The 23980-nt window shown below is 32.8% G+C and overlaps 1 protein-coding gene across 3 annotated transcripts; it reads right to left on the bottom strand.

The window, feature by feature from the left end:
- Positions 1–916: 916 nt before the first annotated feature.
- LOC130625887 (copine-9-like) lies at positions 917–23910 on the bottom strand. Of its 3 annotated transcripts, XM_057441009.1 has the most exons (25): positions 23716–23910; positions 22354–22394; positions 22009–22052; positions 21675–21778; positions 20553–20592; positions 19475–19551; positions 18173–18199; positions 17384–17424; positions 16369–16397; positions 15749–15852; positions 13082–13186; positions 12258–12299; positions 9618–9696; positions 8969–9022; positions 8645–8706; positions 8208–8254; positions 7389–7494; positions 6319–6394; positions 5164–5251; positions 5052–5091; positions 4509–4550; positions 3815–3887; positions 3241–3298; positions 3005–3078; positions 917–2090 (listed from the first exon to the last, which is right to left on the bottom strand). In XM_057441009.1, the coding sequence occupies exons 1-25, from the start codon at positions 23865–23867 to the stop codon at positions 1941–1943; spliced, it is 1755 nt and encodes a 584-aa protein (XP_057296992.1). In that variant the 5' UTR covers positions 23868–23910; the 3' UTR covers positions 917–1940. The 3 variants fall into 3 exon arrangements, with proteins under 3 accessions (XP_057296992.1, XP_057296994.1, XP_057296993.1); XM_057441011.1 differs by lacking the exon at positions 12258–12299; XM_057441010.1 differs by lacking the exon at positions 18173–18199.
- Positions 23911–23980: the final 70 nt, after the last annotated feature.

Here is a 23980-nt window from a genome sequence, read left to right as displayed (position 1 = left end):
AGCGAGTTTATTCTAGACTACGTTTCGACAGCTACAGCTGTCATCGACGTGCAATGATCGTAATCATCTTTGGCTATTTATTATTTGAAGAGATAATTAGAGGATCGAAATTAACCAATCAGATCACAGCAATTAAAGTAATTAACTTTTCACGGACCCAGATGGAAGCAATAAATTGATTAAAACCTTTCCTTTTTTTAAAGGTTCGCTTTATGTTACTGTGATTGGTACCATTAACCAAGCAGGACAACTTTTATCGCGACGGCGATATAAACATCTTGCTGTCCCAGACAACAGGCGCTGGGAACAAGGTTGGTCCACGGTGAAGTTATGCCTTATTCGACATGTCAAAGACCAATTGAGACAAACGGGGCTTTAATCTTAAAGAGCTCTGAGGACCAGAATGATCATATTCCAGGCGTGGTGGGGTGAGATCATTTCTTGTCTCTGCCTAACATGCAACTTACCTCGCTGCGTTTCAACTTACGCGAAGTAGTAGTGAACCGCCGCCAAGCGAAACTTTATAAAATCTGTAAGAATTATTTTGTGCTAATTGTATGATTGTGATTATTTCGCGGGAAAAGAATTTACATAGGCTTTGGACCAAAAAATGCTTTTTAATTATGGTGATTTATGCCTTAGGTAGGTGTGTGTAGCAAAATACGAATCGAGTAAAAAACATTTTTTCGTTAGGGTTTAATTTCGTGGGAAAGAGATATTAATTTTTTGATATTAAAGAACGTTTTATATAAGCTGAGAAAATACTTGATATGAGACTGATAAACTCTCTAAATAGCTGATTAAAAACAGCTTCTTTAACCCGTTAAATTAAACCATCTTTATTTGGACATGCTTCCTTCTTTTGAAGATTTTTACGTGGCCATGAGGAGATAGAGAAATCACGTGACACATCATGGTAACACAAGTAAATAAAATTGGTAAATTTTAATAATAATAAAATATATGTATAAATCTATATTACAGTGTAGATGACGCATAAAACTGAAGATTTGTACTTCAGCTGTTCTTTTGTAAAAAAACAATCTATGCTAAAAAAAATTCGTTTTAATTGCTAATGTAAAACAGACGTGTTGTTGGTAACATATACACCTTATCCACATATACATTGTCAACGAAAATGTGGACAATTTTTGAGATTTTATTATCGATTAAGAGAATGCCAGAAAAACATGGCATATAGCTAATTGATGAATAAGAAAAATGAATTGAAAAGTAATGTTAAGAAAAAAATAATTTTCTACATATATCCGGCCGAATTATTTCGGCGGTTGAAAACGACAAATCTTTTGCTGGATGACGAAAATGTTGACCGCTAAATTATGTTAGAAATGTTTGAAACGATAAGACAGGTACGCTAAAAAAAGCTTAATAATCATTTACTCAATTTTTTTTGGTTTTTTGTCATAGCTTTCAGGTAGTGCTAAAAATGTTAGTACTAAAATTGGATAACGAACATTTAAAACAAACATTACTACAATGATTTTACCTCATACTCTAATATAAAAAAGAAAAAAAAGATTTCAGAGTCAAGCATGGGACGTCAAAAAACTTTTAAACATCTGAGTCAAGCATGGGACGTCAAAAAACTTTTAAACATGTAGCTATGTTATATCAAAGTAAACACCAATTGAGTGACGTTTAGTTGAACATTTGGCACCGTTTATAATTTCCGTCCGCGAATGTCTTGTTGGACCAATTTTTATCAGGCTTTCCACATTACAAACAGTTCTCCATTGTTATCCAACGATTAGCTGATAAAATAGCTACTTCTCGCAAATACATGAATGCGACTGACGCTCTTCTTTTCAATCATGACCAGCTTGTATTTTAATTCTTAGAGCCTTTTAACAGTTCTTCTTCTCCGTGCGTTTGACCATGCAATATGTTATAGGCGTCATGGGTGTGTCCTCAAGATATTTCTAGTAAGGTCGAGGATTTGGTTTGATATTATTCTGTTCCATGTATTCTGTCACTTGATCAGGAAGTTCGTGCAATACATCTTTCGCAAGACGAACACCGCTTGCTGGGTCATACACACCACCTTCCATAAAATCTCGAAATGGAACGAACTAAAAACGTATGTGAAAAATCTAAAGATTAAGATGAGCAGGTAAAGCTGGATTTCCACTTGTATGTTTTTTTCGCCTCGGAACGGATCGGATTTAAAAGGGAATCTAATTTTCAACTAATTTTTAGTTACGAAAAATGGCGTGTAGAAAAAATGGACCACTCAAAAGGTCAATGTGCAAGAAATTATACACACTTTAGATTTAGATAGACGTCTAGACAACCAGTTTATGAATAATTAATTTGTTATGTAAATTTGTTACTTTTTATTTATTTTTTTCTAAAAAATTGAAACTTTCCTTCAGTATTCTTCTTGGCAGTAAAATAAGCTACGGTCTGTAAAATATATTAAATATCAGTAAATCAAAAGTTTGTTAGACGCAACACGAGGAGCTGTATTTGTTAAAAATGTTATGTTAGTTCCTACAAGCTTTAAGAAGATAATTAATACCTCTAAAAAGATTTTAAAGTCATTGTTGTGGCTTCGACTGGTTTTATGTGCAATATACTTGTGTTTCTATGCAAAATTTCGAAGGATATAGATAGATAGCTAGTTCAAAAGGTTTAAAGTTTATTTTCTTACAAATTTTAAGTTAAAAGTAAGGTAAGTATATCATATAAATTCGTCTTAATATTTTTGAAGTGAAAATAAGAAGCTCTTATATATTTGCTATGCAGTTAGTAACTTGGTCAAAAAAATATTTCATATGGTTTTAGCTGCCAAGGAAAAAAATTATTTCGAATAAACGGGAAATTCAAATAAGTACTGGCCCGAGTAACCAAGCTTCTACGTTATTTTAACAGAAAAACAATAAATCGAAGTTGAACAGTATTTTTTTGGTTTTGATAACTCAAAACAATAATACGATAAAAATATCAGTCAATTGACATTATGTTATATCGCCCTCTCCTATACCTGAACGATGTCTCTTTGGGCGTACTTGTTATTATGAGACAATTTGACGTCATCACCATCAAGTTCTTCCATAGCTAAATAAATAAAAGTATTAACGATAATAAAAGTTGTCACGAATCAAGAATATAGTTTGCGATATTTTACGCACAAAGGTGTTTAACACCACTTCGTTCTGCTTTCTTTCACAACAATCAAAAGATTACTTAGCAACAAAGTAGGGACACAATTATCATTACCATCGAAATCAGCTTTTCCTACACCAACAATAATAATAGAGACTGGTAATGAAGATGCCTAAAAATACAATAAACTAGTTCTTAAAACAAAAAAAAAGTACTCAAGCGTAACATAATATATATTCAGCCGGAAATAGTTCTTATTTTGTTCTTTATAAGCGGAAATGGTGTAGTGGCAGAGAGGGTTACAAATAGAAAGTCAAAGGTCGGATATTTTCATGGTAGGTTAGTTAAAATTGAGAGTTTGCAAAATCCCGACTTTTATTGATAAGGGATTAACACAAGAGGGTGGAAAACACGTGCAAAAACCTACGGGTTCGCCCGTCGTGCATACTTTAGCATGGCTATTTCGTGCACGTTTAGCACGAAGTGTTTACAGCAGCCATACTTAAACAGAATACGGGTATTAGCATAAAATACATAACTTTAACTTCACAAGCGAACTTCTCTGGAAACATGAATAATTAAGCATTTTAGTTTCATATTTTGTAGAGCATTCAACTTTTCTTTAAATCAATATGTGTTGAAATGAAGCAACAGATGAAGCGTATACCAGAACAAAATAAAACATCACCTCAACTATAGCTTCTTTTGTTCGTGGCATGTCTGATATAATACCATCTGTGATGATTAGAAGGACAAAGTATCTGTAAGTAGAAGAAAATGTCAATTAATCAATCAATCAATCAATCAATCAATCAATCAATCAATCAAGATTTTGCAAGCACAAAGACACAAAATTGTTGTTTAATAGTCTGGTAGCTAGGGGTTGCCAACTGTGTAATTCAGGAATACAAATTGTGACCTATACTAACATATTCTATGGAATGTATTGTTAAAAAACGTTTGTTATTCTGAAATTATTTGTAGGTGTGTATTTTAAAGACCAGAAGAGTAAAAATTACTTCTACAAGTAAAATTTTGAAAGTTATGATATCTAAAAACTACTTGTACTGCTGAAGTTTAAAGAAGATGTAAAAATGGTATTATATGTAAAATTTACTTCATTTCTTACAGGGATATAGTTTAAAGAGCTGGAACATGGCCTAAATTTGTTATTTATGCTGATGTCATCAATTTTTGATTGAGTTTCATAAAACATGAATGTAAATGTTTAAAAGGAGGGGGGCGGGGGTAGAAAGTAGTTTCTTAAAAATGGAATGGTTTTTGGATTTCCTCGTACGAAATAGATGTCAGCCCTCCTTCGCAGAGCAGAATAGAGACAATAAAAGAAAAATAAGTAAACACAAACGAACTATATTACTTACTGGGATGCACCGCCACCAGATTGGACACAATCACGCGCCATTCTATTAAAAAATAAATCTAATGAAATAAATTCATATAATAGCTAGTTTAGTATTGGTATCCTTTTTGATAAGAAAGAAACGACTGAAGTCGTAGACGATACTTTCTCGTTTCACGCGCGTTTTGTATAACTTATTTGATAAAAAAACAAAGGTTCTTCCCATTCTGATATGTATAGAAAAGCGACATAACCCTTATAATTTTTTTTTCAAAGTTGATAAAAACTAAAATTTTTAGTTCCTATTGGTACTGTAATAAATGAGGGTCCTGCGAAGGGGTTTCAGTACATTTAAAGCTCCCATTTCAACTACGGAAGGCGTGAAAGAAGAAAATTCACTCAACACACAACAGCCTAAGATATCAATCCTATTAGCGTGCTAAACGTTAAGCAGAAAAAAACGATACACACACATGACTCGACCGGGGATTGAACCCACGACCTTTAACACTGGAAGCCAACGCTCTACCACAAGACAACAAGTCGGATATAAAATTGGTTATACCTAGCTGTACTGTTGATGATTGGTGCAAAGTTTGTTGGACCTGAACATAAAAACATAGCCATCTTTATTTGGTTCCTTCAACATAGAAAAATCACTATGTAATTAGTCCTACCGTAAAGCTGGACATTCCTGACCGTGTTGTAATAAGCAGCTATTACTCCGTTTACACCTTGACAGACAGGATTGGATGGATTAAAGTTCTAAATGGTACCACAGATATATAAAATGGCTAGCATTGGAATGACAACACTTTTTTTTATCCACACGACTTTGAATTATTTTGTAAGTTCGTTGGATTCTAGTGTAGGTTCTTTTGGTTGTCCATATATGTAACAATATTCAACGACGAAATACATGTTGATTACTTAACGAGAAGTTTTCTCATTGAACGAAATAATCAACGAAAGTATATTACGATCAGTCCTAAGAAAAATCACTTTTAATGAAATATTTCATGGTTAGCAAATATATTAGATTTGGTTGAGGAAAATTAAACAAAAACTTGGTCGGTGAATAAGATTAAATTTTTAAATCTGGTCATTAGATTATCGCAAATCTACTTTGATAAACTTTGAGCGAAAATAAACAACTAACATAGCGAATGCCGAAGAAGAAAGCGTGTTCGGTGCAGAGAAAATTAGAAGGGCGGTTCGAAAGGAGCTGCAATTTAAAGGTGTATACCGTCATGCTTCGAATAAACGCCCGGGGCGTTTATTAATTTTTTGACATTTAGGGGGGTTTCTATTCGAGGGGGGGGGGGGGGGGTTAATAAATTTTTTACACTTCGTCTCTTTTGCAGTTTTTAAGGGTACCTATAATATATATCTTCACAACAAAAAATAAAAGATATTCACATGTTTTAGAGAATAAACTTCAAAAGCGAAAAGCTAAATTTCCAACCTTAAACCTAAGATTTAGGAAAAAAGTAAGTAAGTATACTTTTACTATCGGCTGGCATAAACTCCCCTTATGAGGGACGGGCGTCTATTCGAGGGGGGCGTTTATTTAAAAAATGACTGAAAAGGAGGGGCGTCTATTCGGGAGGGGGGGGCGTTTAATAGAAGGGGAGCATTTATTCGAAGCATTACGGTAGTAAAATAATTTCCGATAAACAATCAGTAGACATTTTCTTTTAAATGAACAGCATATAACTTGTCGTTAAATATTGCTACATATGGGCAACCACAGATTGCGACGCCATAAATATTTGCCACTTAAACTACAACGGATTATAAATCTTAATTCCACATTTTCATTTCCAACTTACCAACGCAAAGTCGTGGTAAACATTGAAGTCAGGAGGCAGCTTGGCACCGAATCCAAATGCTGGAAATAATTTATCGCTAAAACAAAACCAAAGAAAGGATATTTAGTTGTCTTCGTTTACGCTGAGATTTATTTTCGGCGTATATTTAAAACTACAGTATTTCACAGGGCCTTTAATTGAGAGGGGCGTATATTACGAACATAAAAGGCGAGAGTCTATTATGGATGAGCGCATATTATAAACATGAAGTCGGGTTCAGATTTCATGGGTATAATTGACTAGCATACGTATCCTGTGAAAACTAATAAATTTGTATCAGGCGTTTTTCGAATTATAAATATTTCCAGACTGTACTTTGAAAAGACCAATTATAAGCTTACCTCCAACTTTAAAACAACTTAATCTCAAAATATTATAAGCTTACCTCCAACTTTAAAACAACTTAATCTCAAAATATTATAAGCTTACCTCCAACTTTAAAACAACTTAATCTCAAAATATTCATAACATTAGTATTAAAGAAAAAAAAACTATTTCTTTTTGTCTGATTTACATTTATGAGAGTATTCAAAGGTTTAAAGGTAAAACCAGCTACATGCATGCAAATCCGATCGCTATCTTAAATAAAAACTCCAGAGTAAAGCGGCAGATGTCATTACGGGGATTTATGGGGAATTTTTTTGTACATATCAACAACGTCGGTAAAACTTCGGGTTTTGACGTTAGATTTGTTGCTCCATCTGAAATTAAGTCTCTAAAAACACAAACGGGCAAAATACAAACCATTCATACCAGTAGCGGACTACTGAGCAACATACTGACGTCAAAATCGGAATAAATGCAAAATATTTTTCGGACAAAAAACCATTTCAATACGGCAGGGAAAGAGTGAACGAAGTGAGCTCTAAGCTCACAAGCTCTAAGGTTAAATTTCTGATTTTTAAAATACGTTTTTGCTAAACAAATGGTTTTTTTAAAACTAATATATTATGAACATTTCGAATTGGGAGTGGGAGGTAAGATTTAAGCCATCCTTCTAAGTCACACAAGCTGTTTACAGGACAACGTACCTATCGTAATCTTCAATAATCCCTCCTATAGCTTGCAGAACTTCAACGTACTGGCTGGGAAACTGTTCGCTATTGTAGTGAAGTGAGCTGCGATCAGACGGATAACCTAAAACACAACTAACTTTATCCAGAAACCTCTACAACCGGGCACCTTTAGCAAGCGGAAACCTCTAAAAACGGGCACCTCCATCAAGCAGACAATCTGATTTGTCCTGGCCAAATTTCCTTAAGAAATCTTTCACAACGCATCTCTTTAAACGCGGAGGACCTTTTCGATTTTGTGTGAACATTTCGGTTAACTTCCATAAAGTGGACATTACCAAACACTTTTTTTTACAACAGCTTAAGTTCGTTTAGAATACTAATCAATAGTCTTCTCTTGACTCTTCAAGCAATAACTACAAGAGGTTTTCAATCCGTACCCCACCCCCATCCAACTCCCTCATTCTCTTGCAAGTTACCGTTGCGGGTCTGCCCTTCCAATCTAAGGGCAGACCCTTCCTCCTGCCAAATTGCTGCTTTTGCGAAAGCAGTGTATAGCATTTAAACGATTCCACATTAGTCAATTAATTTTGTAAGCAATAAAAACACCGTTGTTAATAACACAAATTTACTCCAGAGCTCTGTATTTGCATTTTAGAATGTTTTTACCCGATCTATTTCTAAAAGAATTTTAAACTCTACTTAAGGGCGTCGGCTCACGCAAATAAATGCTCACTTGCAACCCCGACACCCCCCTCCCCTGCACCACGGGTGCGACAAACAACTCAGTTTAACGCACAAACCACGACTGTTTACTCAATATATCCTAGTACATACCATTCGAAGCAGTGAAGTCAACGGCGACGACGAAATTTAAAGACAACCTAAAATTAGAAATACAGATTCACTTTTTCACTTCTCTTTATTCCGCGCCTGTCGATAATTTTCCCAGATTTATCCAGCGCTTTTATTCAAACATTGGTTTGCCATGGACCAAGCGAGAAATGAAGACAGTTTTAAAAGATATTTTTATTTGTCAGACTAAAGCAAGTTATGTGCGAAAGGCTTTCGCAAAACACACATATCGGACAAGTAAATTGCTGAGGTAAATTGATAGATATTATATTTCTCAGTATGGCTATAAAGTGGTATATAAAAAAGAGATTTAGTTTTAGGAAAATACTCATACTATGAAAAGGATATCTTCCGCTGATGTAGGCAAAAAATGTGGCTTTTCAAACAACCATTCCTACTGTGAAAAGGATAGTACGTACCCTCCTCTAATGTAGTCAAGAAATGTGTTTTTTTGAACTATATTACAATCGATGATGTGAATCTAGAATCAAATAAAAACATGCAATAAAACAAAAGACTGTAATAAGATGTAATAAAAGACAAACACAGGAAATATTAACCTTGGTCTGAAACTTAACCCATGTAGACGGGTACTTTCTGTAGACTTATTTAAAACGTACCAATACCGTATTACAGTACCTCTCAAACTCCTGACAATTACATGTTATAACTTATCTATACCCTAAATAAAGTTTAAATACAACGTTCACATTGTGCAATTTTTTGTTTGTTTGTTTACTTACTGTGCCAGAATGTTTGTATTTCTTTTTCGATTTCTTCTTCTTCGGATTTATAAGCTAAAAATAATGACAAGCCGTTATTAATGTTGATCATTACATGTACAACACTAGGAACAAAAAAAACAAAATGTAGACGCAAACTTAATTTGCAAAAAGAGAATTTTTAAAATAATTCAGATATCAAAAGGAGAAGCTAAAATCTAGCTACACCGACCTTACATTTTGCTACACATACTGTGCTAAAATGTATACTGCTAAAATGTACAAAGTGGAATTTCTCTTGTACATTAAACCATCGGGAAATAATTTTTTTTTTTTCGCAGGTAATAAACTTTCGCGAATGCACCCTATCATTTCCCTAATTCATGTTTCAGCTTCTTTCACGAAGCTTCTTCTTTCAAAGAAAACGTTAAAATTTGGTAATATGGCATGACTAACAGTTTTTTTAAGAACAGTAATAATTATACAGGCATGAGGGTTTCTCGAGCACCTGGGGTGCATAAATATTTAACCTTAGGTCTCTGCCAATAAACTCTCTATCCAAACTATAGTTATGAAATTCCTTGTTTTTCTTAATTGGTTAATTCAAAAAAAAATCCCTTAAAATATTAAACAGTATGAAACATTGAATTCCAACATTTGTTTTGCTCACCTCATAAAACGTAGGTCTACCATTTCTAAAATCAATTAAATCTTGAAGATTGGTTTCACATACACCAATTAGGTCATGGCTGAAACATGAAAAAATACTTCATATAAACTGCCAATGTTCACAAAAGTTTATGAAACTTTGCGGATTTTTTTGTACATGCGCACAGGTCCTAGTAGGTAAAAAAGAAGGACCGCATGGGTAGAATTATTGAAATTTACATGTCTTTTAGAAGCACAAGACCTAAAAGGCAGTGAAATTTAACATTTTTACCTGTATTTTCTTATCTAATAAAAGTTTAATTAATTTTAAGCAAAAATTGTTTTTATATGGGTTAATGTTACTTTGGTTTGTTGTTTACATTGTTGTCTGTTGTTTGCATTGTGGTCTGTTATTTACATTGTAGTCTGTTGTTTACATTGTAGTCTGTTGCTTACATTGTAGTCTGTTGTTTACATTGTAGTCTGTTGTTTACATTGTAGTCTGTTGTTTACATTGTAGTCTGTTGTTTACATTGTAGTCTGTTGCTTACATTGTTGTCTGTTGTTTGCATTGTAGTCTGTTGTTTACATTGTGGTCTGTTGTTTACATTGTGGTCTGTTATTTACATTGTAGTCTGTTGTTTACATTGTGTTCTGTTGTTTACATTGTAGTCTGTTGTTTAGATTGTGGTCTGTTATTTACATTGTAGTCTGTTGTTTACATCGTAGTCTGTTGTTTACATTGTTGTCTGTGGTTTACATTGTAGTCTGTTGTTTACATTGTGGTCTGTTGTTTGCGTTGTGGTCTGTTGTTTACATTGTGGTCTGTTGTTTACATTGTGGTCTGTTATTTACATTGTAGTCTGTTGTTTACATCGTAGTCTGTTGTTTACATTGTTGTCTGTGGTTTACATTGTAGTCTGTTGTTTACATTGTGGTCTGTTGTTTGCGTTGTGGTCTGTTGTTTACATTGTGGTCTGTTGTTTACATTGTGGTCTGTTATTTACATTGTAGTCTGTTGTTTACATTGTAGTATGTTGTTTACATTGTAGTCTGTTGTTTACATTGTAGTCTGTTGTTTACATTGTGTTCTGTTGTTTACATTGTGGTCTGTTGTTTACATTGTAGTCTGTTGTTTACATTGTAGTCTGTTGTTTACATTGTGTTCTGTTGTTTACATTGTAGTCTGTTGTTTACATTGTAGTCTGTTGCTTATATTGCAGTCTGTTGTTTACATTGTAGTCTGTTGCTTATATTGCAGTCTGTTGTTTACATTGTAGTCTGTTGCTTACATTGTAGTCTGTTGCTTATATTGCAGTCTGTTGTTTACATTGTAGTCTGTTGTTTACATTGTAGTCTGTTGTTTACATTGTGTTCTGTTGTTTACATTGTAGTCTGTTGTTTACATTGTAGTCTGTTGTTTACATTGTGTTCTGTTGTTTACATTGTAGTCTGTTGTTTACATTGTAGTCTGTTGATTACAATGTAGTATGTTGTTTACATTGTGGTCTGTTGTTTACATTGTAGTATGTTGTTTACATTGTGGTCTGTTGCTTACATTGTAGTCTGTTGCTTACATTGTAGTCTGTTGCTTATATTGCAGTCTGTTGTTTACATTGTAGTCTGTTGTTTACATTGTAGTCTGTTGTTTACATTGTAGTCTGTTGCTTACATTGTAGTCTGTTGCTTATATTGCAGTCTGTTGTTTACATTGTAGTCTGTTGTTTACATTGTGTTCTGTTGTTTACATTGTGGTCTGTTATTTACATTGTAGTCTGTTGTTTACATTGTGTTCTGTTGTTTACATTGTAGTCTGTTGTTTACATTGTAGTCTGTTGATTACAATGTAGTATGTTGTTTACATTGTGGTCTGTTGTTTACATTGTAGTATGTTGTTTACATTGTGGTCTGTTGTTTTTATTGTAGTCTGTTGTTTACATCGTAGTCTGTTGTTTACATTGTAGTATGCTGTTTACATTGTGGTCTGTTATTTACATTGTAGTCTGTTGTTTACATTGTGGTCTGTTATTTACATTGTGGTGTGTTATTTACATAGTAGTCTGTTGATTACAATGTAGTATGTTGTTTACATTGTGGTCTGTTGTTTACATTGTAGTATGTTGTTTACATTGTGGTCTGTTGTTTATATTGTAGTCTGTTGTTTACATTAGAGTCTGTTGTTTACATTGTAGTCTGTTGCTTACATTGTGTCATGTTGTTTACATTGTGGTCTTTGGTTTACTTACCTACAGGAATGAGACGATGGGAAGTGGTCTATTGTTGCACATACATTTTTATAACAAGATAAGCAGAGAGAGAATAAAAATGATAACATCAAAAGAAAAGTCTAATATATTCTAACCTGGGGGTATTATCAAAGAAGAATCATGTCACTTGAAGGAGAAGAAAAAGAAATTAAAATTCACATCTCCCCATATTTACAGCAATCGAGAGGGGATGTTTATCCAAGAAGTGGCGTCCAATTTCAATGGCGTTAAGTTCTAGTACACTTTTTTACTGGGAAGTATATTTAAGGAGAATAGATGGGCGTTTATTAAAGCTCGTTTGTGAAATAAAACAATAGCAAATGTTACAATGTAGAACTTGAACACCATTTCTAAAAAAACGTTTATAAAAAATGTTTTAAAAAAATAATTCTTACCTTCCGTCGCTATCCCAGTCAAAACAAGAAATTTTCAAAGTCCTAAAAAAGTATCAAATTCAGGCCGAACTTCCTAATATGTTCTTAATTTTTGGCAAAAACGCAGCCTCAATGTTCTAAACAAGGTTTTTATAAGAAACATAAAGTGAGTAGTGAAACGCATGTTCTTCATATGGAAACTTTTAAATTCAAATTGTCATTACTTAATTCATTACTTAATCATGCGCTCTAGTTAGAAGTTGTTCTCGACAAGTTTAAACTGAGCTTAATGTGCCAAGTCGTTATCGTCAGACCCAGGCCCTAACAACACCAGCAACTTAGTGCCCATGCCGTTACAAGCTGTAATATGGCCTATTACAATCAACTAAGAACCTTTAAGGTTATGTATGTGGTTCTATGCTCTAAGAGATATTAAAAAGAAAACCCGAGGTATAAAATGATGTTGGACTTATCTTTAAAAAGTTAGCTAACAAGTTTTTTTAATCTTTATAAAAGTTCTTTACTTTTTTTAAGATACTCACATTTGAAGAATTTCAGATTTAATTATGCTGCATAAATTATGATGTCATATTTAAGTAATAGCAAATGTTGATATTTTATTTGTCATCAGTAATTTTAGTAATTGTTGTGCATTCAACCTTTACGCATTGATACTATAAAGGTAAATTGATTTTTGCTAAAATGACACTTTTTGCTCGTCTCAGTTAAAAAATTTAAAAAGACTTGTTAACCAACTTTTTAAGCTCTATAATATAACTCCAACATAACTTTATACCTCGGGTTCCCTTTAAAACATCGAGAGTGTTCCAAATGTTCTCCCATACCGTTGAAAGTCACCATTGCAAAGCGTTTGAGCTGGAATTTGAAATGATTTCCACGTAGGATTTAACGTATTTTTGATAACTTCTGTTTTGTGAACAGTGGAATATCTAAAAAAAATTATCATAGCTTCCTAAAAATCTTTTTGGAAAATTTACTTTTTTTTGGGTGTAGATCAAACTATGTCCAACATCCATATTCGCCTCGTCACATTCTTTTAAAAATCGCAGGCTTCCAGACTTATATATTTAAAATTTTGATGTTTTGACTATAAGATCATATTCAGCATCATTGAATTGGTGTGTGTAAAAAGTTTTAATTTACTCGGACAAGGAAAAGTGTTTTTTTTCTGGTGGTGTTATTGTAAATTTTATTTTTTGCTACAATATATATTACACAATTGTATATTCTTGTACAATGTATTGTACAAATGTAACCACGACGTACAACTTATTGAAGGTCACAGTTTTTTTTTTAAATCAAATCTGTTTGACTTGAAGAAACTAGAAACTATTGAATCAATTTCAAAAGAATGAAACACCTTTTTCGTTTTCTGCGCATTTAGGTACTATCAAAAACAATACCAAGCAAGTATCAAGTCTTGGTCCGAGTGAAAAGAATGATGGAAAACGTACTATGTTTTTCACTATAAGTTATAAAGAAACTGATGGGGTTAGCTTAAGAGTAGAGTATAACTTCTTCATAGCGTTTTTTATTTTAACCACCATTGAACTTATTCTGTTGGTTTTATCGTTGTTTGCATTTTGTGTTGAATTTAAATGCAGATGTTGCTATTGTGGTTGGAATCGCATTGATTAGATTTCACCTGGCAGTATAGTCGAATTGCATCCATTGATTAGATTAGATTTCAGCTGGCAGTGCAATGCATCCAACTACAATTATTATAATTAGCGTAGCAGTGAAGACCAATATATCACCAATATATCACTACAGATTTTTTCTCATCACGCCAACGAAAAAAGAGCACTCTGACTTACTCTTTAGATACAGAGAATTTGCTAAAATCGGTTGGCAACACAAGATAAACGGACGAAGCTTTATTTTCACAGAAAATTCATTACCCTGATCTTTTGTGAATCTATGTGGAACGTTTCAGGTGTTGTAGATGTAAAATTTTCTTTTGTGCGTAACCATAGCAGGGGATATTCTTTCATTTTACTCAAACTCGTATTGTTGTGAATCTTCCACCTTAAAAAGCTGGTCATTATTCTAATTTTCTTTTTTGTTCTCTATTGATTGTTCTCTAAAGTTTAGCACATGTGACATTTTAAATGTGGTTGTCTTAAGCTTACCTTCCATTTTAAAAGAATTAATTTCAAAACACATATACAACATTAGTATTAAAGAAAAAATATCTCTTTTTGCCTGCTTAACTTTTATAAGAGAGTGCTAAGATAAAACAAACAAGGTTAAAAAAGCTTTTTGCTATCAAATCCGATTGCCCCGCGAAAAGCGAAAAATATCAGAGTGATTTTAACTTTAAGTTACTTGTCAGTAAAATAATCCAACTTGTAATAGGGACTCATAGGGAAAGTTTTGTAGTCGGTGAAATTGTGAGTTTTGAGGTTATCATAATTGCTCCATCCGAAAAGAAATCGGTGGTAACCTAAATAAAGGGTATAACAGCTGTAAAACTCTTATTCCTCGATCCTTTTAAATAGGCAACGCACTCCTGAGCATAATGACGCCAACAACGGATTAAATCCGAAATAAGTTTAAACGAAAAACCATCTCAATATGATAAAAAAGTAACAGAAGTGAGGAAAACACAATTTTACCGGTGATATTCCTGGTTATTGCAATAGAGTGAAGTCCCGCTATCTCGAACTAAAAGCGGACGGAACAAAAAACTTGAGATAGCGGAATTTTCGAGATAGCTGGATTACACCTGGAAAAATTTGAGATAGCAGGGTTGTATCTTTTTTAGCAAATTGAGATTTAAAAAAATTACAAAAGCAAGCCTATATAATAAGACACCTAAAGTTGGCTACGGGTAATAAACCCAATTAAAACAAATAATATAAAGAGCAAAGTGAAAAAGAAAAGAATTTTGCTATTCAGTTTATTTGAAAACCATTTAGATTCAAATCTCAGTTAGCAAGACCGTAAATGGTGACCGAAACAAAGTTCTTCTTCGAGATTGCACGGCATTAGAGATATCGTGCATGATATTAGAGATATCGTGCATGATATTAGAGATATCGTGCATGTTCTAGATAGCGCGACAGACTGGCTGGCAGACAGAGTGTATATGTGAAAAAAAATGTTTAGTTAAACAAACTATATGAAAATTTGTTAGCACTTTTTTTTACATCTCGGCTATATTTGTTGATATATTTGTTATTTGTTACTTGATATAAGTGTAACAACTTTATAGTTCTTGGGACAAAGCCCGAAGGTAGACCGAAAAAGACTTGGCAGGGGGTAATAGAACAGACTTGATGCAGAGGAAGAACTTCAGTTTAGATCTAACACAGTCTAGATCAGATTGGAAGAGGGTTATTAATATACCCCTGCATTTATGTAATGCTTTTTTGCCTTGTTTTTGCCTTGGCTAAAATCATGTGCTAATTAGATCACCCACGCATTGGAGCTCATTTATGATATAACGTTTCTGGCGTACACTTTTACAATAAAAAAGAAATACATACGTGTTGTCCTCATTGCATCTTTCAAACAGCAAATACGGATCTGATTTCCCAAAAAAATCTTTCTTATCCAGTCCTTTTCCACAAAATTCTAACGTGACAATATCCTGCGAAAAAAAAACTTGTTTGGTGAGACACTTCCCTCGTATTAGTTTTTGAAACAGTTTGGACGAAACTTAGTACAGAAATTACGGGTAGCACGTTCAGAATGAAACTAAACCAGAATTTAGTATTTTTTCTTTCTTAATTGTAGGGGGGGGGGAGTTAAAGTTGCGCATAAATTATTACGAATAAAATACAATTCCTTTACTGCACCAAAATTATATAATATGGTATAATCACAATTTATACACTATGAACATCTTAGTATTGATGTGTTGACCAAAAAAATACAAGCAGTCGATCAAATAGCAACATACACTCATGTTTGTATGAGGTCTTCAATATGTATTTAACTTTACTACTCCAATTGTACGAAGGGTGTAAAAGTTTGACCAAAATTGACAGACCTACTAATTTAAAAGAACGTAAATTGTCCACCAAACTGATATAAAGCGCAATACAATGATTCATCGAAAAAATCATCAAGACTATAAGAAGGGTAGCGTAATAAATGTGTTTACCTTATTAGAACTAACTTCTTCAGCTCGAACTAAAACAAAAAAATATACTATTATATATTTATATGAGAAACAAGATTTAAGTGCAATCATGATAAAACACAGAAAAAGTAATATTTCAATATCACTGCCATAGAAATCCAGGAGAATGTATTTTTGGTATAAATTCCTCGTTCTTGTATTTGGTATTTTCAGAGTACTCACCATCCTTTTTCTTAGAAAAAATAAAGGTACCTATCTAGCTACTTTCAAGAAACTTCTAGATCTTAGAAGTTTCTTAGATGTTGGAGAGTGAAACTTGATATTGATTTCTTTTATATGTGATAAGCCAATTACTAGATGTATTGCAAGAACTAGATATAAAATCAATTCCAATGCTTATTAACATTTTTGTTGCACTTGTTTACATTAAAAACATTATTTTTTCTGATCTACGTGCAATATCGGTGTATACTGACCCGGGTTTAACAACTATGAGTCAACCAAAATGCTTAAAACATCTTACGACAGACCACGGTGGCCACTTGTTTTCAACCAAACGGTTAATTGGAGAAAATCAACGAGAAGAAAAAAACCTAAACAATTTCCATAACCCAACAACTAAAAACCGGAGCCAGTAGTAAGCAACGAAGCAAGATGTTTTTACAATGTTACTAAGACAAACACATTACAACGAACCTGAAAATTATTAGATGTCGAAGACACCATTCCACCTTTGGCAAGACAGTTTGCTATTTAGGGTTAGGGTAAATCGGTTACTAGATTTCTCAAAGAATTGGACACAACCTGCCAAAAAGCTGTCTTTGGGTTTTGTCAAAATCAAAAAATTTTTTAGCTTGCCACAAAATTTTTAGAATTAATTTAATATCAGTTCGGGTAAGCCAAAAAGGAGTGAAATACCCAACAATATTCTCACAACCACTAGGAGTTAAAAGATGAAATATGCTTTTTTCAAAAGAAGAACTGGTGCACAAATAACAAAATTCTTCAAATATGACATATAAAGCATATAACCTACCTATAATCTTGCCAGGACTTTTACGAGTGAACTTATCATTCCTGCAAAACAAGAATTACGATAATACATAAATGTCAATTGCAGTGTAGTAAAATGGACATCGCAAATATTTGTCTACTCATATCAATTGGTCAACCCAAAAAAAACATTGGAATTTCTTAAGTCTTTCCACTAAGTAATAGCGGCATCATTTTTAAATCATCGAATCAAGCGACTGTAATAAAACACAGACCAACAACATGTGCTGTTTATTCAACCCATTGCCTGAAATTTAATGAAAAGGCAACAGTAATTTTCTAAGTAGGGTAAACTTTTATATTTCTTTTACCGCATTGGGTTGTAAGAGCCAAAAAACTTAAGTGGTCGCAGTCGCGCCTAAAAAAATTTTTTTTAAAAGAGAAACGAAAGATTTACCAATCTGCCAAATCGTAATATTCAAATTGACAATTGGCCGGGTACTAGAACAGAAAATATTTACGATGTTTGCCTAACCTATAACCTCAAACCATCTGTGTTGATTCAATTTTAATCACCAAAATATAAAAAATGGCACAGATATCATAAAATTAAAAGTATTCAGAGAAGTAAATGAAAAAAAATCGCAATAAAAAAAATACAAGTCTTTAAATGTGTTGCAAGTGGTAAGGCGATAAAAAGGCTACAATAAGGTGTAACTAATCCCTCCACGAGATATTGTGTTTGTGGTTAGATGAGTGAATCTATTTTATGAATTGTCACTACTCTATATTATAAAATAAATAATGATAAAATTTATTTTATGTTACAGACCTTTCAGTATCTTTGACAGTTGGTGTTCTAAGCATGAAAAAGAAGGACAAAAAAGCTTAAGCAAGGGTGAAATAAACTTAGTGGCTGGTTTTGTTTGCTCAAATAATGCATTTGGCGTAGAACTAACTATGCTCAATCTTAAATAATCGTGTTCGGATAAAAAGTGCTTCATATAACCCCAATAAATCTAACTTGATTTAAACAAATCTTACCTATTTTCACCACTTGATGGAATAACGCTTTTTCAGTTAGTTAGCCTGCATTACCTGAGCAGGTTTTTTTTGTCCCAAGTATTGCATAAACAAGATGCAGGTATCTTATTATACTTACCTTTTTTAAGCTTTTATTCCCCCTTTTTTAGCTTTTTTAATCGTTCTTATATTCGGGATGTTTTCTGATGACTCTAAGAATTAGTCCTTACAAAAAGCCACAAAACTTTTTTAGATACTCCATTTTACTTTTTCCATATTTCTTTAACTCTGCATTGTACAGAGTGCCCTTTTTAAATTACATTCAAATATAACAACAATATACCGCAAGCAATTAGGAGTATTCATTGAAGTGTTTCATATTCGTGTTAATATTTTTTTAAATGCTTTAAAACAGAATAAAAAAAAATGTGAAAATGTAATTGCTAGGGAAAACTGAATATTCTGATGTCTTGAAATGCAACAAAAATTAATTACTATATTTCCTTGGGTCCAATATTTTGGTCTTCAACATTTTACGTGTCCTGTTTATTTTACATCTCCATTTAATCAATATTATAGAAATTGTTTTTTGCGCTGCCACGCTTAGGAAGTCTGATGTAATAAAGGGTCAAAAAACGTATTTTTAAAAGTGCTTCAAAAGACTACTTGTTGTTCACATCCAAAAGCATTTTAAATAGCTATATTGTTGGGTATATAAACAAAATATTGCAGCTACATTTTATTTACATCCTTAAACATTTGCTTTCATGGGGTAGAGACACTGATCGAGCAAACATAAGTACACTTAGAAAACCTTACAAATTTAGACTTAAGAACAGAGTACGTGCATTTAAAGCCTGCATTGTTATAAAACATAGACAAGCTTTATTACTTTATTTTTCTGATTCATGCAAAAATTATCATAGCAAAAATAGGTGGAAATGCTAAGATCCTCTCTCATTGTCTTGTTCATGCTTTATTCATTTTACTGCATTACACTACATAAATAGATGGTAACGTGCATGAAGAGTATTATGTTGGTAAAAAACATGCATGAAGTGAATTTACCAAAATGAAATGTGCAAACTTAAGTTACGAGAGGGACACATACTGCAGATGCTGCTCAATTTTACTTCCATTTTCACCAACTATGGATCCAACTGATGTCACCAGCCTACCAATATACTCCTAAAAGTGCGTTAATGAATTAGATTAGAGCGTTTATTATTTATATTGTACAAGTCACACTGTTCTGGAATTAAATTAAACCTAACCTAGCAAGAAACAGACACTCACACAAAAAAACTTTACCCCTGCAAACCTTGGTCTCTGAACTGCTACCCCAATATTTTGACTCTAATCAAATACTCCAATACCTAAGTCAAAATTTGTCCTAGCGAACGAAATATAGATGGTTACGCTAAAAGTTCTTAAACATAGTTCAATGTCTAGCATTATAATAGCTAGTACAACGTATTCGAAAACTCTAGAACGTTTCTTTCTGTGTTGGTAAATCATGGCTCCAAGCAGGTCCAAAATTATGACAATGAAAAAGATTGAAAATTTTCTGTGGGACAAATATCACATAATTTAAGCAGAATACTGAAGTGCCAAAATGGTTACATGTGAATGACAGAGAACAAAAAGTACTGTTTCAAAAATTAAAAATGACTTGTTAAGCAACTTTTTGAGCTCTACAAGTTTAGGATCATTATCCACATCAGATTCCTTTCAAAAGTATCCTGAAACGTGAAACAGGCAGCTGCTAGTTAACTTAGTTTGTATGGAGCAATAAAACTAACACCTTCTTTTAGCCTTCATCCCGGTAAACAATGAGACAAAACAACTGGTTTCAATGTATTATGTATCTTTATATTATACTTATTCATTTTGAACTTTTCAATGTTCAGAGTGAACTTAGGTTTTAGGATCTAAGATTATTTGGCCAAATCCAAACTCTTAAATTATGCTTATTGTTGCTGACAGTAACATGACCATTTTTCCTGATCCTTTCCTTTCAATAAGGGGATAATTCCATGGACATGAAAGTGCAACTGACATTTTATATGCTGTCCACCTTGCCTATATTAACTAAGATTTGTAGCCTGCTGGCTGCACAACATTCCTCGTTCTGTTCTAGATTGTAAATTCAATCAATATTCAATGCCACACAAATGAATAGAACTTACCTGTTTTCTCAGATCAACTGAATCAGAGTCAGAGTCATAACTAAAAAAGACAACAAAACATTTAATTTGCAGTATGCATATGCTGTCTTTTTGTCATCTTTGCAAGTATCTTTGACAATTTTAAGATTGCAATTATTTAAAATTATTTTTTAATGTTGTTGTCAAAACAAAATTTTCACTACAGCAGAAAATGCAGTTAAAAAGAAACGTGGCTTAAGTGAAAAAAACCCAATGCTGTTTCCAACAAAGCGTAATGCATGGCACTTCATAGAACACAACTAAAATACTTAAATAATAATACTTACTTAATAACTAAAAGAATTGCTTTTTTTAGAGATTTTTCACAAGTTTTATCCAAAAAAAGAACTCGTTCTTTTTGAAAAGTAAAAAATACTAAGTTTTATACCTAAGGAGTTGCCTATATTTTTTAGTCTCCTATCTCCTATTACACTCCTGTATTACATGGGAGGTTACACAAAGAATGTAATACAGTGTTAATATGGTTTTTCACTTTCTTCTTTTTTGGTTAGAATTCCTGATCAAGTTTTTAAGAAAGCTTACTAAAATCGCTGAATATTTTGTACAAGGCCATTCACTTTCTTGCATACGTTTTTTAATTATTTAATAGCAAACCCCGGTTTTCCATAATATAAACTAGACAATTAGCCTGTGGAAGAATCAATGGGCCCACCGGTCCTCAGATTTACTGGTGGTACATATTTCCAACATTTCTTATTTGTGCATCCTTGCCTCTTCTGTTAGTGCAAAATTGATAGTTATAGGTACCCCCTGATTCCTAAGAAATTGCGAAAATATTAAAGAAATGTTAAAAGAATATAACATCCCATTTTGAACACACAAACAAAAGAAGGAATATCGTATTATTATACTAGTAGTTAACCCGTAGAAAAATCCACACGTTCACCCATCCTTAAATTACACGGTATTTTGTGTGCCTGTTGTACGACACTTTTCTTGTGGACGGACAGACGAAACACGGCTAATATTATAAAGATTATTATAAACAGGGATTCACACTCAACTCATTTTTAAGGAAAATACAAAACTATATAGATCAAAACTTCATGTTTTCATTTGAAGGGTTTGTGAATGTGTACTTACACATCAAATTTGAGCATCTGCTGTTCTTCGAAAAAATAATCAATAATAAAGGATTTCACAAAATCTGGATTTAAACAATCCATAATGACTTCAGTTCTTCCAATCTATAGAAAAAAAAACTTTTAGTAGTAGTCATAACTATAAGTTGACAAAGTAAAGAATGCTTGGAGGCATATCACTTTTGGTTGTCTGTTCTTGAAAAAAGAATTATTCAATGGTATTGTTTAACCTGTTCATTTTTTTTACTAATATATTTGTCATTTGGAATAAAAAAACAGAGTTAACTCAAGTCAAGCTGTTTTTGGCTAAATTGAGACAAATAATATGTACATACCTCATTCCATTCTTTACGCTGTCCTTGCATGTATGCCACCACAACTAAGAACAACATTAAATAAATAAAAAATAACATATACATAAAATACTTAGAGGTGATTTGCAAATGAAAAAAGACATGCTGATCCTTTCATGCTTAAATATTTCCTACTGAAATCATTTTTTCCAGAATAATATAAATAAAGATGTGCACATTGATGTTTAGGACAGGAAATCTAAATGTCAGAATGATATTCAGTATGATCTCTGAGTCAGCATCACAAGTAAATAAGGCACACCAAATTTGCCCTCAATGTTCTCTTTCATTTTAAATAAACAGCAGAATATTAAGTAATATACTTACATGGATCAGATTTAGAAAACACATCCATGTCAACAAGATCTCTAAATAAAGATGTGAAAAATTAGCTCCAGCAGTGATGTCCACAATCTATACAAAAACACTAATCTAAAAAGTCTTTTACGGCTATTGCATGAAATGTTCACATAGGATGAACTTCTGTATAATAATAATAATAACGCCACCATAGTGTAGATACATAGAACAGCTAATAAAGATTTCAACATTGATATGATAATAGAAATGTGAATGAAACAACTTGAATTAAATTAAGGCATTTGAATTTGAAAAGAGGCCATACTAATGTTAGCAACAGGTATTGTAGCTTGTGAAAAATGGAAAAGATATGCCATTTAAATTGATGTCAGCTATGACCCATCCATATACAAATTTTGTATAGGAATATAACATATACTTTTGACAATAGGTTGAAGAGAATTTGAGGTTTAAAGGTATTCGATGATGTCATCAACAAGTCTGTTCAGAAACCGCAAGAAGGATTCAACTTTAGAAAATTAGTCTCCTTTTGGTCCAAAGTGGTCCCTAGTTACCTATGAAGGAGATGATGCTATTGCCACTTATTTCCAAGTTATTTGGCATCAAACTTAAAAGTGCACTGCAATAGTTTCATTGACTCTGATAATATTAGTGCCTTGAACTTTTATTTACCGTAAATGACAGAATAAGCGTCCCATGCCCAATAAGTGCCCATGTCAAATAAGCACCCCACAGTCAAATTTGTAAATTAGTAGCTCTTCTTTAGAAAAGGAGCACTTATTCAGATCAAAAAAAAAAACAACAACGATGATGATGATAAAAATATTCAAAATTCATAAAACATTTCTTTCTTTTTTGTTTGTATTTCTATTTTTTATTTATAAAAAATTATGAAAATAAAGATTGTTTTACTGAAAAAAAATTTATAAGCGCCCCTGCTGAATTAACACCCCCTGCCAAATAAGTGCTCCTGCTAAGATAAAATTTTTAAACAAGTGCCCTGGGCGCATAATCCATCATTTACGGTAATTAGTAAACATTAGTAACTAGTAAGCATCTTTTTCGATTACGTCCTTTTGATTGCTACTCTTGTTCCAAAATTTTTGTAGTACAAAGATACTGTACATGTTATAAGGAAAAAAAATGTAAATTTGGCAAAGACAAAATATGACAAATCAATTTAAAGTTCTTTTAATTAATGCTATATAAAACATTAAAGTCCTTTCTGCAAAATTAAAGCGGAAATAAGATGATCTGTTAAATTCAGCATGGCCCAACGCTTTAAAAATTTCCCACCTGTGAAAACTTCTCCCTCACATTAAAACAAACAAACAAACAAGCAAACAAAAAGGAAAGGAGCCAACTAACCTGCAAGATACTTTTAGTTCTAATTTCGACATTGGAGGTTGATATGGTCGACTATTCAAGGGTGCACTAGCATTTGCACTTGGGTATGGTGCTGAACCAGAAGTAGGATATGGTGCTGCTGGGTATGGTGGATTTGGATATGGTGCAGACATTTTGTTATTAATATATACTATCCTTAAAAGAAATATGGATGCATATAACTATAATCAAACAAACAAAAGAAAAATACAACACTTGTCGGAATAATAAATTTTAATAAAAATAT

This window comes from Hydractinia symbiolongicarpus, chromosome 14 (assembly GCF_029227915.1).
Source record: "Hydractinia symbiolongicarpus strain clone_291-10 chromosome 14, HSymV2.1, whole genome shotgun sequence".
NCBI lineage: Eukaryota > Metazoa > Cnidaria > Hydrozoa > Anthoathecata > Hydractiniidae > Hydractinia > Hydractinia symbiolongicarpus.
Note: the sequence above shows the minus strand (reverse complement) of the source record. Positions and strands in the feature narration are given on the sequence as shown.

What these genes read in the sequence shown, in the direction of transcription:
- LOC130625887 (XM_057441009.1), bottom strand. Translation starts at nt 23,867, where the DNA reads ATGTCTGCACCATATCCAAATCCACCATACCCAGCAGCACCATATCCT. An exon ending in GAACTAAAAGTATCTTGCAG is followed by an intron (nt 22,395 to 23,715) that starts GTTAGTTGGCTC and finishes ATCTTTATTTAG; the next exon opens with AGATCTTGTTGACATGGATG. An exon ending in ATTATTGAAGATTACGATAG is followed by an intron (nt 6,395 to 7,388) that starts GTACGTTGTCCT and finishes GTTTTGTTTTAG; the next exon opens with CGATAAATTATTTCCAGCAT.